This window comes from Mytilus edulis, chromosome 1 (assembly GCF_963676685.1).
Source record: "Mytilus edulis chromosome 1, xbMytEdul2.2, whole genome shotgun sequence".
Taxonomy (NCBI): domain Eukaryota; kingdom Metazoa; phylum Mollusca; class Bivalvia; order Mytilida; family Mytilidae; genus Mytilus; species Mytilus edulis.
This window is the reverse complement of record NC_092344.1, coordinates 95,543,293-95,558,923: the sequence shown is the minus strand read 5'-3', so window position 1 is coordinate 95,558,923 and position 15,631 is coordinate 95,543,293. Positions and strand designations below refer to the sequence as shown.

Here is a 15,631-nt window from a genome sequence, read left to right as displayed (position 1 = left end):
AAAGTTCACAATTAGGAAGCTGAAATCATCTCTTGTGTCGAAAAGTTTTGTTTTTAACCGACCCTCATTGTCAATTTCTAGATGTAATTCAAGATATGAGACAGACTTGTTTCCTTTGTCTCTATATGATGGGATAGATGCGTTGAACATAGTCACCAAATTTTGAATTATTAAGTGAAAGAACACTATCTGTATAGCTGAAAGTAAAGTTAACGGATATTTCTAACTTCTTATCTTTCTTCTTAAAAAGTTCATGTATGAAGTCAGACTCATAATAATATAGATGAACACGCCCGCAAGAAGAGGGGCACAATTGGTTCCCATTGGAATGCCAATAGATTGTTGAAAAGCACGTCCTCAAAAAGTTGCAAAAATGTTCTCAATCAAGATATCAAGCATCTTTATGGTGTCAGTTTCAGAGAATATTTTTGTTTAAATCAGAGTGATTCTTTACAAAGTAGGATTTATCCCTCCCCAAGACAAGTTACTAGTATCTACGTTGGCCGGTTTTTTTTAATGAAACAAAGCAATACCAACTCTTTCAATTAGTTTGAAATGGGGAATACTTGTGTAAACTGTGCAAAAGACAAATGGTTTATATATAAGTTTACAGTAAATAGAAGGTGATGCAATGACTGTGAATACGTAACACATAATACAGGCTAGCATGCACACATGAAGCGTGATACTTAATTTCAAGAATTGTCTTTTTTTTTTTTTTTTTTACAACTTCAGATACTTTATTTTACTATGATAATAGTTGTTAACAAATCTCCTTAATGTTACAACAATGGCATTAAGGTTCTGCCCTGTATGGTTAATTACCAATAAAACCAGGGGATTTTATTGGTAAACTTTTTATAATTTTACATACATGTAGTATTGCGTGTTAGTTACAATTAACAGAGTAATAGCTGTCTACAACATGTACTTTACTTCACAATGAAAAGAAAAACGGAACTTTGACCGTCTTTTGTTTAGCTTTTAGTTTTGGATTAATCGAAAGTGAAAGAGCATGGTTTCGATCGGATTAAGAGGTCAGTATAATTGAATTATGGTAGTTTTTAGATAGTGTCTTATCTTTCAAGTACGCTAAACATTGAATGATATACTATATATGATAATCAAACAAAAAAAGTAAAAGGCAATTTCGTTAGAAATTTGTCTTCTTTTTATTTCAATGACATTTTTGTGATTCTCAAAAATGTAGGTCAATCAACTATAAATATGACAGCCAAAGAATCAATTTTCTAAAATTTTTCTTTGAAATTTTCTCAAAAAGGAATTTTCCGGATGATATAAAATTTGTGTATCAATTTCGTTTTTTAGGACTGACATCATATTCACATATTTGGTTCTCTTTTCGGATAAATAAAAACATTTATAAATCACAAAGCAAACAATTGTTATAATATGATTAAGTACATGATAATCCACATCTTCAATTTTGTACCCTACTACAAGATTTTGTAGACAAAAAACATGTTGCCCAATATTAAGATACATAAATATTTTGTGTAGAAATGTCCAATAATTTTTTACCCATGTGCATTCAAAGAAAAAATGATTATAGCTATCAGATTTAGAACATAGTTCACAGTTTTCACTATTAACTACCTTCCAGCGATACAAATTATGGTTAATAGCTAAAATATTATGCAGTAATTTCCATCTAAACATTTTTAATCTATTATCTTTTAAAAAAAGAAAGGTGAAAGATAAATTTTTCTTAATGAAATATATAACATTTTCACCTGATAGTTGGTTTTTCCATGAGCAAAAACCTACTGGAAGCTCTTTATTTGACCTGATAATAATATTATAAATTTCTTTAAACTTAATTTTGTCTAGATCGTAATACAATCCATTACTTAACATTTTAATGTCTTGTGTAATGTTGATTTTAGTATGTTTTGATATATTGCTCTTTAATTTTTGGATCCAACTTTTGGGTAAAGCTTTCCGAAGGGAACATATTTCGGAAATCCAATTTTGTTTCTTTTTAAGTTTATCTAATATTTTATGAGAAATTTCTCCTTTATCATCAATTACATCATTTACAAAAATTATGTTTTCCTTTACCCAATTACTATAATATAAACTTTTACCACCTGTTTTTATATATTGGTTTCCCCAAATAACTTGCTTTCTTATATCTCTATAATTATCAGGTACTTTCGTCTTTCCACCTCCATTTTTAATCCAACATTTCAAAATTTCAAAGTAAAATGTAGGTAAGTTTTTAAGGTTTTCTAGTGACTTATGAGTATTAAGATTCATTTTAAATATTAAATTATTTTCCCCAAACTCTCTAAAATAAAAAGTAGGTATGATTTTCCAGTTAGCACAAGTTTCATCAGTTAATCTTTTAACCCAATTTATTTTAATAGCCTCAATGTATGCGTCAATATCTGTCATTTTTAATCCCCCTTCAATATAATCTTTTCTTAACACTGAGCGTTTAACTTTCTCGCTACCACCCTCCCATAAAAAATTAAATAAGATTTTTTTAAATTGACTAATAATTTCACTGCTGAGATTTATCAATGAAGCAACGTATGTTATATTGGGAATAACTAGTGTTTTAATTATAGTTATTTTTCCTATCATACTCAATTTTCTTTTCTTCCAATCATTTAGTATCCTTTCTGATTTTTCAAACTGTCTTTCTATATTTATTGTTTCACATTCTTTTTTGTTCAGGCCAAAATAAATGCCAAGACTTTTCACCGTATCTTTCCAATTGATACTTTCAAATTTGTCTTTGCAGTGTTTTAGTTTACCTAACCATATACCTTCTGTTTTATTTCTATTAAGTTTAAGCCCTGAAAAAGATCCAAAAGTTTCTATTAAATTAAGTGCATTTTTTATTTCATTTTTAGATCTTAGAAAGAGAGTTGTATCATCTGCTAGCTGTGAGATTTTTAGGCTGTGAGTATTTTTATCAATTTTTATTTGTATCCCTTTCAGATCATTATTATCCCTTATCCTACAAGCCAGTATTTCAACTGATAAAACAAACAATAACGCGCTTAAAGGGCATCCTTGTCGAATTCCCCGTTGAATCCCGAAGGTTTCAGAAATCCACCCGTTATTTAAAATACATCCTTTTATATCATGGTAAAGTGTTTTGACCCACTTTTGAAAAGACTTATTAAATCCAAATTTTTTTAATGATTCCAGCATAAAGTCCCATTCGAGTGAATCGAACGCTTTAGAAAAGTCAATAAATAGTATAGCTCCATCAATATTAAAGTTTTCAGCATAATCTATAATATCTTGAATTTGGCGTACGTTAAATCCTATATATCGATTTTTAACATAACCATTTTGATCTCTATGTATAATTAGGGGTAAGATTTTTTTTAGTCTTTGTGCTAAAGTATATGTAATAAGTTTTACATCAGTATTCAATAAAGTAATTGGACGGTAATTATCTAAGGACAAAGGGTCATTTTTTTTAAAAATCAATGATATTATCCCAATCTTTTGGGTCTCAGATAAAGTTTCATTATCATAACATGTATTAGAAACATTCAATACAATATGTTTTAAATTTGGCCAAAATTGTCGATAAAACTCAACTGTTAAGCCATCTTTGCCTGGAGTCTTATTTAGTTTCATATTATAAATAGAAGATGTTAGCTCTTCTAAAGTTAATTTACCATCCACTTGTTTGCTTTCACAAGGAGTTAAAGAATGATCAATGGGGGTATTTTCTATGTATGTCTTTAAAATTTCAGTTTCGGGACATGTACTTTTGTACAGAGATTTATAATACTCTTTACTTACATCTAAAATTTCACTTTGATCAACAGTAACCTCACCGGTTTTGGTCATTAATTTATTAATAGATTTTTTAGCCTGTCTATTTTTTTCTAGAGATAAAAAGTACTTAGTATTTTTTTCCCCTTCCTCTACCCATTTTATTCTTGATCTAACTTGGGCTCCTTTGGCTTTTAAAGAGTATATCTCTTCTAAATCTTTTTCTAAATTTTTTATTTGATTAAAAAGTTCATTATTTTTCCTATCAGGTAATTTGTCTAATCTTTCATTTAAAAGATTTAGTTTGTTTTCCATTATTAAAATATTATTTTTCCTTTCTCTGGCTTTTGATTTACAGTATTGGATAGTAGACTCTCTTATGTCAGTTTTTAGCAGGTCCCACTGATTTAGGACATTTGTAAGATTAAAATTTTGCTCATACTTTTCAATTAACTTATTTATTAGTTTATTGTACTGAGTATCAGTCAATATACTGTTATTCATTTTAAAATATCCTTTACCCCGATTATTTGCATAAATGTCTAATTTAAGCGAAATAGCCTGGTGGTCTGTGAATGAAATTTGTGCAGGCCTGATATCAGCAGATACAGTACTTAGGCGTGCTTGTGTGCATATTATAAAGAAGTCTATTCTACTAGCTTCATTTGTAGAATTTTTTCTTTTCCATGTGAATTGTTTTTTATCTTTATTTAATTGTCTCCAAATGTCTATCAATTTATGTGTTTTAATTAATTGTTTTAAACCATTGACTGGCTTTTTTAACTTTTTATGTAATTTATTGTTCTTTGTATCTAAAGCTGAGAGTAAATCATTCATATCTCCCCCTACTATTAGAGCACCAAGAGTGTGTTCTTCAATTAATTTACTTACTTTTTTATAAAATTGGTTTCTTGCATGAACTTCATTAGGTGCATACAAGTTTACTAAGGTAAAAATCTTATCTTGAATTTCTATATTAATTATAATAATTCTCCCTTCTTTATCACAAAATTCATTAATTAATTTAAAGTCTAGTGATTTATTAATAAAGTAAGAAACTCCCCTTGAATTTGTTGTGCCTAGGCTGTGAAGATGTTTGCCATGGAATTCATTGTTAATTTGCTTTATCAAATCTTTTGACAAGTGAGTTTCTTGTGCCATTAAAATGTCGCATTTCTGCTGTTGAAACCAAGAGAATAATCTAAAGCGCTTTTCCTTTCTCGCTAAACCTTGACAATTAAGTGAGCAAATGTGGAAGTTTTTTGTTTTCATTATAGTATTAAAGAAGTTTAATTGTTGATCTCTTAAACGATTTATTTAAATCTAGCAAAATGTATAAACCTGTTCTATGTATCGTGACCCAGATAAACATGTAGTTATTTTTAGACCTATAAATAGCACAGGTAAAGTTAATTTCTATTTTTAGTTTCATTACTGACTTTCTGAAAACGTCTTGTATTTTGTAAACATTAGCATTGTCATTTACTGTAATTTTGATAGCGCGGGTGGTTCTTTTGTATTTACAACTTTTATATTTTTTTACAGATATGGAATTAATCGTGTCACAGAATGTTGTTAGCCAAATGACTTTACTAGAAGTGCTTAATTCTGGAAATATGTGCACAACAAAGAAGTGTGTGATATCTAAGTTCAAGAACAGTTGGATATTTTTGGCTGTTTCGTTAATGTTTATAAAAAATAACTGTGTAGAAATATGTTCGTATCCTGAAGAAAAGAACATCGGAAGATTGTCATTTACCGAAACTGTACTTTTATACTTCAAGACTGGCTGTTTTTTACTTGATTCCAAGAATATATTATGACAAAGGATTAAAGTGTGTCTATGAATACTGCATTTCGTTAATTTAGTGCTCCAACCAATTAAGCAATTTTCATTTGTTTTAGATGTGCATGGAACAATATTTTTTATCCAAGAAGATTTACCACCTTTATATTCATAGTCTATACATTTTTCATTTACAAATAATTTCATATATGCTGTATTTACTACATTTTTAAATAAACAACTATTCTGATATTTCTCTTTTGAATGTATGCTATCTACAATATAGACATCACATTCACAAATTACAATTTTGTTCACTTGATAAACACAGTCTATGTTTATAGTACAAAGTAAACAAAGAAATATATACAATATATACAATTTAAAACACATGAAGATTTGTAGTTGATAGTTATAATTAAGATGAGCTTAGGATTTTGTTTTTTTCACTGGTTCTTCTCTCTTGTGAAGCTCATCAGTAGGAGTACTTGCTGTTTGTTTAGTACGTGTTTTTTTCTCTTCATTGGTTTTATTTGATGGAGTTCTAAAGGCTTCTGCTAGGAAGCGTTCCATGCTCGGCTGATCTTTATTTGAATTTTGTTTGTCCTTTTTATTTTTTGCTCGTTTAGCCTTTTTGACATGTCGTTGTTCCTTTTTTTCACTTAGGTTTGAATGATTTTCAAGATTGTTGCTTGCCTGTTTGTTAAAAGTAAAGCTAGGCGTTTTTTGTTCTGCTTCAGCTGCTTGGGTTGTTTGTGACGCATCCTTTTGACAGCTTTCTGGATGTGTGGGAATGTCTGAATCTGATTCTGATTCAGATTGGCTATCTTCACTAGAAGAATCGGAGTCTGCATTACAGTATTTTGCTGTATGACCGGACTTCCCGCATGTCTGACATACCCAATCATCTGGGCAAGTAAAGCAATAGCTTGCTTTATGACCGCTGCCACCACATGTTCGACACACCCAATCGTTTGGGCATTCATAAGATTTATGTCCCTCTTGTAGACATTTATTGCATTTAATGTTTGTACGGGTGTCAACTTGACCTCGATGGAGTACCACTGCTTTGTATTTACCTATGAATAAAGTTTTTGGCAAAGGATTTGGTATTGGGTCACATATTGCAATGCGATCGCCAGTCTGACAATTTGTTACGCGTCCATCGACTCGTAGCCTTTCACGAAATAATGTATGTACTACACAGTGATTAAATTCAAGGGCTCTTTGAATTTGACCGTCATCTGCTGAGCAAGGTATATTTTTTATTCTTACTCGAACATTGTTAGGATCTTCATTTTCAGCAGTTTTGGGATTTCTAGCATATGTTTGTATTAGCTTTTTACGAATAACAAGACCATTTGTGAGTGTTTTATCTCGGTCTTCCTGATTGTCAAAATATAATCTCCATAAACCCCTAACCCTTTGTAAAGCTTTCAAATGACTGGGGTCTACAAGATGTTCAACAGATCTGTATAGCTCGAGATGAGTGAGGTACTGGTCTTGTGAGGGCTTATTAGAACCAAATAAGTCTTGTTCCAAGATGAAGATTGGTTTAACTTCACGAAGTTAATTTCAAGAATTGTCTGTAATATTTCAAAAGTAAAATGCGACCAAAAAAGTTAATTGCATTGTTATACAATCTAAATAAAAATAGAGTAAATTATCAGGAAATTTAAAAAATACAGAAATAAAATTTCTGTGAATTGCATCATTCTTTAAAACAGTGGCAAAACATTGTGTGATGGGAGGTGCTACATACGTAGTAGTCTTATCTAAGTAATAAACAAAATATATAAAAACTATTTTTTTACACTTTCAAGTACATAAAAAAACAAATTGGCCAATTCAATCGAGTGTTACACCAGACCAAAACATATGTTTCAACAGTTAATTGCATTCAAACTTTGAGCAATAATTTCCTTTCAGACGGAAGCATACATTTGCAAAATATTTTTCAATTTACTAATAATTAAAGAAAAACATAAGTGTTAATACAACCTAACTAGCGCTTATATAGCTTTTCGATCTTCTAATAAATTGCATGAATTGGTTTTTGAAATATTTATTTGAAATAAAAATATAATATTGACCAATACTATAATCTGTTTATTATATCTGTTTCTATAGGACCACTTGTTGGACCAGAGCTGGAAACCAATTCCTTTATTTGTATTAACAATTCAATACTCCTCTATTTCAAGGTAACTTATTCTCGTTAGTCTTGTTTTGTCCACGTGGCATTACTACTGCTGATTTGGTGCCTCTTGTTACTCATAGCTTTCTGAATCTTCTTTGAAGACACATATACAATTTTAAATAATATTGAAAAGAAACCTTATTTTGTATTGACCTTTTAAAAAAAGTAAAATCACAAAAATACTGATCTCCAAGAAAAAATCAAAACGGAAATACCCTTATCAACTGGCAAAATCAAATGATAAAACACATTAAACGAATGGACAACAAATGTTATAATCCTGACTTTGTACAGGCATTTTCAAATGTAGAAAACACACGAACACAATATATTTCAAGAAAGCTTTAGATATATAAAATTAAAGTTATCTAAAATTTGACTTTATTTCTACATGTAATGTAAATTGATGAGTTCCATGTTAAATAACACAGGATGTCAAATTTGGCAAAATTAAGTACCCAGGTACTTCTTAATTTAACAGAGCTGTTAATGCTCTCTTGTTCTTACTTAGTAAAAATAGAAAGACGTCAAATAAGTTCGGACAAAATCATGGGTACACGTATAATTTACTGATCTCAGTTAAAACATTCAAAAAGTTTCTTCAAAGGAATGGTTGTTATCAAATGAGAAAACACTCTATTGAATAACTATCAAAAATTAAAAATATTTTTCAATACAATACCAGTAAACTGTACATATTTTGTTTTATAGTATATCGACACAATAACAAATAAAGGTCGGTTAACCTATTTTGAAATATTATAGTTGTTTCACTGTCTTTTGGTGCTGCACTTTCTGGTTCCCATTCTTATAATGATTTTATGTTAACCGGAATATGAGCATACCTGATGACATCTTCGTTAAAAAATATTTACTCGCTTTCATTCCATTTTTGTTCGTTTGTTAGAAAATGGATTTGCAAATGTCGAGAGGGCTAGTTATTGGATATCAAGTCGTTTACCCAAACAATGTTACAGTAAACTACACATCAGACTACCTTACGCTTGAAATAGAATATAAAAATATGATGAACGATCATACGGTTTACATCTTTGCCAGGAATATCAATGGTACATCATTGGAACCAACTTCCTTGCAAGTAAATACCACCAATAAAAAAAGTGAGTTTCGAAAGCAATGATAATTTGATAATATGAGAAAAAGTTTAATCACATACACTTGACAGCGAAATATCTTTTATTTATAAAAAAAAATATTTAAAAATGTCACGCCAAGTTATAACTATGTCTTATAATAATGCGACATAACGACTGATATCGATACTACATAAGGTTTACGGTAACCATCAAGAACTAAATGGTGTACTTTATTTCACAAACGAAATGTTTTCACAGTCTTATGCTTATATTTAGGATATTATTATCCAAGGCATAGATAACCTTATCCGTATTTGGCACAACTTCTGTGGAATTTTGAGTCATCAATGCTCTTCAACTTTGTACTTTCTAAGTATTTTGATCTGAGCGTCACCGAAAAGTCTTGGCAAGAGGAACTCAGTCTTTATCCTTTTGAAATTTGTGTGATGACACCATTAGATTTGTACATCGGTAACTAAAGGCAATAGTTGTATACCGCTGTTCGATTGTCACCGTATGATATGACAAATACATCGGAATAGTATCACGAAAACTGCAGTAAATTAGATATTAACGTACACCAATATTCTCTTTTCACCTTGTACAGTTGAAAACGACAGAGTGACAGTTATTGTGGAAAAGGAAAAGAACAGTAGCTATGTGTGGCTCTCTGTTTATACTGACCCAGTTTCATCAAACAATGTGACTACTTTATACTGGTGTAGGGGAATAGTCAGCATGTCTGGAAATGTGATGTGTCAGGTAAATAAATAGTTAGTTCATATCCATATACTATATGATGTAATATGTTTGCCTTTATTTTTTTATTTATTTGCTCACTTGTTTACATTGTGTGTAGATATGTGTATGAGCGATCAACCCTCCCCTTGTCTGGGACAGTGGTGTTTTAGAAAAACAATATAATAACAAACTGTAAACGTCGGTTGAAAATGGCTCAACCAAATATATCAGTACGAAAAACAAAACAAAAATTAAGCATCAAGAGCCTAACAAAATGGGATTCCGGATGGGTAAGCAGAACCTCTCAACATCTGGCACCCGTCGTGTGTTTGCATTTAATCACAGTCAAAACGATACATATTACATTGTTAAGCGCAGGCAGTGTCTTTGCAAAACTAATACATTAAAGTATATAAGGGATACTTAATTAGACAGTAACTAATGCAAATATCTTAAAAAGTCATCAGCAACAGGCAATGTGTCAATATAATATTCTATGTTATGCATATTCTTTACATCTGGAATTCAGACAACCAATATTTTCAACTGCATTTTTGTTAATAAAAACTTGTATAGTTCCTTAGCGAGTTCCAACTCATGCTGATTTTTTTTCCATGACGCATTCAGTCCAGTTTTAATTACACTAAACCGGATCAAAATGTGCGATTAGAACTTTATAATGCATCGGACAACCACTGGCAATTCGGTGTAGCCTTAAAAGATAGACCTGGAATGGTTTGGGCACGACAGAGTTGTATTTTTAATTGTAGATTGTGTGGTAAGTGTAACTTATTGTAATCAATTGTACATGTTTTTATTGTCTGAAATTTGATAAAACGTTTTACTCGGTCCGAGTTAGAACCGAAGTTATCGAATTGATTTATTATATTGTTGGAATTCTGTCATATACATGTATACCATTTTGTGGAAGGTTGCATGTTAATTTTTTATGTTTAAGGAAGCATTTGAACAGTATAACCTTCAATATACTGTTTTCCTGCTTGTTAGCTTTTCTTTATTTTAACTTTTGGATGCCTTATTGTGTCAATTATAATGTTAAGCTTAAGAATAGTAGTGCAGACAGCGTTCAAATACAAACATACCTTTCCTTCATTTTTGAAAGTTGAAATGATTGTGTGTTCGACTGTGGTTTCATTCATCAAAGGAAAGTTAGTTTAGAAAGCAGTAAATATTGCTCGTTTTATGAATAATACAACTGTTATAATAAAAGGTGAAATGAAAGGAAAAGTTCCAAAAACTGTTTGCTCATGCAAATAGGAGATATCACTTGAAATCAGTATCTTTAAACCGCTGAAAATTTTACCCTTGTAATGATGAATGAAATTGAACATCTCCATGACGGACAAAAATATTAACAAATAATGTGTAGGAAGTCAGTAAGTAAATGTTAATATGAATATGGAAAATAAGTGGCTTTCTTTTGATTTTTTGTTTGGAAAATCGCTGCGTAGATTTTTCATATAAAGGTTAACAACGTGCTAAGATTTCTGTTAACATTAAGATAATCAACCTTAAGTTTCACGTTTTGCCTTGACATTCACCATAAGAAGGGCATATGCTTTTTTTACGAAATATAAATCATTATCATTTATGAATAAACTCATCATAGATACCAGGAATAAAATTTAATATTTACGCCAGACGCGCGTTTCGTCTACAAAAGACTCATCAGTGATGCTCGAATCAAAAATGTTATAAAAGGCCAAATTAAGTACGAAGTTGAAGAGCATTGAGGACCAAACATTCCTAAAAGTTTTGCCAAATACAGCTAAGGTATTATATTCCTGATGTAGAAAAGCCTTAGTTTTTCCAAAAATTCAAAGGATTGTTAACAGTTAATTTATAATTATGAACAAATCAATGATAACTCAAGTCCTCACAGAAGTGCTGACTACTGGGCTGGTGATACCCTCGGGGAAATAAATCTCCACCAGCAGTGGCATCGACCAGTAATATACTCATTATAGGTACCAGGAGTGGAATTTTGTATTTGCGTCAGACGCGCGTTTGGTCTACAAAATCAGTGACGCAGGAATAAAACTTGAAAAGGCCAAATAAAGTTCTAAGTTGAAGAGCATTGAGAATCAAACATTCCTATTTTTTATACCAAAAACAGCTAAGGATCAAACATTCCTATTTTTTTTAACCAAAAACAGCTAAGGTAATCTATTCCTGAGGTAGAACAGCCTTGGTTTTTCAAAAATGTAAAGTTTATTAAACAATTAATTTTATAATTATGACCATATATCAATGATAATTCTTGTCAGCACAGAAGTATTATCTACTTGGCTTAAATGAAAGTAAATATTACTAACCAAAACAATAATGGCTTTGATTATTTCCTTTAAATGTCCAAATAGTGTTCGCTTGTTTTATATAAGTAATGTTTTTTAATTTTAGTTCCAACTAAAGGACCATCAATCTCAAATAGAGATAAGAAAATACGGAACACATTGAACTTGTTTCTGACTGAGGATTTCTGTAGCCAGAACCAATGGCTTCCAGTATCGTATTATATTACATACTATCCACAGGATGATGTATCACTAGGTAACGTAAAAGAAAAAGGTTACTTTTCATTTCCAGAAACTTAACGCTTAAATAAAATAAAAAAAGATAACGACCCGACCTAAAAGCAAAACACAGCCTGATGTATGATTGATGTTATACTTAACATTTGCTTAAAAACTGTTGTATATCTATAGGTTTTAATTTGAAATGTGGTAAAGATGAAACAAAAATAGGAGGACAAAAACAAGTCCACAAAAAAAATGCACTGAAAATAAAATTAAGCAACAATACTTGTTTATACAAGAGATACGAAAAAGTTCATGGTAATTCTGAATTGGTCGAATTTTTAAATGTCTTATTATACAAAACTTTGTTTTGTCCAGAATTCACATGTTATTTCTATTTGGTTACAATTTCTACGTGTTGGGGTTGTATAACTTTATCAAAACAAGATTTCATTTTCTTCATACAAACTATGCGACAATTTTGGATAACGTTTTTTTTCCTATTTCGCTTTCCAAAAGTACTTAGCCTATTGTTTGTCTCTGACACATTGTCCTTTGAATGTTATTTTCAAATTATTTAAAGATCCCTTCCTACTAGGGCAAAAATGCCACACATGTGTCACGCATGTGCCTAAAAATGCATGTGTCACAGGTGTGTTACATGCGTAAAACACATGTTTCTTGCCACGCATGGGAATCATGTGTTGTACACATGCGTTCACATGCGTAACACACGCATGTGAATCACATGTGCCAGAAATACACCTGTGTCACGCATGTGTTGGATAACGCATGTGACACATGCGATATTTGCATGTGTAACACATGTATAGTAAAACGCATGTGTAACACATGTGTAAATTACACAGGCAAATTTTGGTGACATGAAGTTAAATTAAATTTTTCACATGATTTTTACGATAGATTATTCACGTGAAATTCACATAAAAAATAAATTAAATTAAAAATTAAAAAATTAAAATCGTTTATTAACATCTTATACCTTGCAAGACATGTATTCCATTGAAAATCTTAATTTACTTTAAACATGTTAAAAACAATCTAATTTCAGTGAAATTCATGTGAACAATTAACAATAACAAACATGACAAAGTTCATGTGAAAAAGTTATATTTATAATGTTAACTGAATTAAAACATGGAATTCATTACAGAAATTTAACATTCTTGAGTTCAATTTTTGTAACATACAAGTATGAGATACAAATTCACCTGAATTTTATGTATTCCAATATTTATTCCATTTTCTATTTGAAGAATTTAATCATTAAAGCTGTTCACCTTTGTCTGAAGATTTTCCATTAAAGGGGCACATATAATCATCAAAAGATTTTATTACTAATCTTTTTATTTGGCATAAATTATCTCCCTTGATAGTGGATTAGATGCAACTACAAAAAGTTTTATATTGTTCAAGTTTTTCTCTTGTAGAGTCATAAGGGTGGAATTTGTAAATATATATGTGTGTATACATCTTTGATTTCAAATTTCAGATACCTAGATTAATTTGAAGGACTTATATAGTAATATATTATAGCTTTATCAGTATTAAATATCTCAATGATTTTAGGATTTAACATTTTTTCTAGAGGTTAGTGATGTATAAACCAGGGCGATTAACTCACTAACTGAATAAAGTCCTTTGGTAATGTTTGCGAGTTTGAAAAATGTCTTTAATCCTTATAAATTCTTAAACCAAATCTGAGAATACTATAACAGTTACACATATATATATATATATGTGTGTTATAGTAGTCTCAGAACAAACAGGTGCTTCATACCACGGGGGGGTCTCTTCCTATATAAAGGTATATACATATGTGCCGCTGGAATGGGTCCCTTTTTTTATCCGTCAAATATATCAATGGGGTGCAATTTTACCGAGGAAATATATCAATAGGTAGTAATTGACCGATTGTGATATATCAATGGGTCATAAATTTCATAAAATATATGAATGGGTTATGATTTCGCTGTGAAATATATGTATAGGTAGGGATTTCACAATTATTCAATATATGAATGGGGGGTGTTTTTAAAATCCCAGCTGCACACCTGTACCCAAAATCCCATGTTGAGACCCCCCCGTGCTTCATACAGTAAGTTATGGCACTTGATTATAGATTTGCATATTTTATTTAGGATTTTCTTATTTGTAACCCTTGTGTTATAAAAATGACTGAATGTATATACATTAACATTGTACATGCATGACATGTCAAAATTAAAAATTACCTGGTTTGGTTGTTCAGTCAAACAAACGTGACCAATTAACATTGCCAATACATGATTGTTGATCATTCTGATTATCTGTCCAAGTACAAAACTATGCTAACAAGAAAATACACATGAGCATATAGAAAGTACTTGAAAATGTTTCAGAGTGTAACTGTTTGAGGTCTGAGGTTATCTATCCTGTTCAATGCGGCTCATAATGTTTAGGGGAAAGAAACACTACTATCGTGTTTAAATCACGACATACACTTAGTCAACATACTTCGTTCCGTACGGTACTGGATACCAATTAAAGTAGTAGTTAATTACAGCCATAAATCCAATAAATTGAGAAAAGTCAAAAGAATGAAGGATAAAAACAACAGTAACCCGTTGGACTTACGATGACATAAAACTAAAATTGTGCCAGTGACGGATCCAGCAATTTTCATAAGCAGTGGCTGATCTAGAAATTTTCATAAGTGGGGGCCCATTGGCTGCCTAAGAGGGGGGCCGCTCCGGTAATGCTTCAGTGATTCCTTATATAATCAATCAATTTTTTTCTCAAAAAAAGGGGGGGGGGGAATACATGAGTGAATTCAGGTACTGTGAATTATGAACAGTTAGGAACTTCAATATTTGGCAACTTATGTTTTAGAATATTTCACGGCAAATTTAGTAAATAAAATTTTGATTTGATTGGTCATTTTGACAAACATGTGAAGATAAGAACTGGTGAGCTTTTTGTTGAATATAATGAGAAGATAGTGTTAAAAATGTTTGCATAGTTCATGAGTTGAGAATTATAAAACAAAATATATTGTTTAACCTTGGACAAACAGATCAAGTCCAACATTTAGACCCCCCCCTTTTTGGATCCGCCTATGATGTAATTTTAAATGAAGGAGGCGAATGAGGCAGTAGGAATTTGAAACTTCTAGCTGTCTATGCAGTATGGGCTTTGCTCATTGTTGAAAGCCGTACGGTGACCTATAGTTGTTAATTTCTGTGTCATTTTGGTCTCTTGTGGATAGTTGTCTCATTGGCAATCATACCACATCTTCTTTTTTTATATTTATAGGACATTTCCTAAGAATATTACAAGGAAAATCCAAATTGTCACAGATTCTTAACTGAACTTGTGTCAGATTTATAGTAAAATTTCTAATTCACTGACAACTGTTGGACACGGTCACAGGCAGGGGCGGATCCAGAATTTTAGAAAGGGGGGTGGAGCGAAGTTTTTTAAAGATTTTTGAAGAAAAATGGGA

At 31.0% G+C, this 15,631-nt stretch overlaps 1 protein-coding gene across 3 annotated transcripts in view; it reads left to right on the top strand.

Moving 5' to 3' along the window:
• The window catches only part of LOC139515839 (uncharacterized), a 43,196-nt gene that overhangs the window by 11,229 nt on the left and 16,336 nt on the right, over positions 1–15,631 (top strand). For 2 of the 3 annotated variants that reach the window (XM_071305570.1, XM_071305561.1), the window contains exons 8-12: positions 7,682–7,755; positions 8,659–8,872; positions 9,456–9,610; positions 10,217–10,367; positions 12,011–12,160. In XM_071305570.1, coding sequence (XP_071161671.1) covers positions 7,682–7,755; positions 8,659–8,872; positions 9,456–9,610; positions 10,217–10,367; positions 12,011–12,160 — 744 coding nt within the window. The remainder of the gene's footprint in view (positions 1–7,681; positions 7,756–8,658; positions 8,873–9,455; positions 9,611–10,216; positions 10,368–12,010; positions 12,161–15,631) is intronic. The other variant, XM_071305577.1, reaches the window with a different exon arrangement.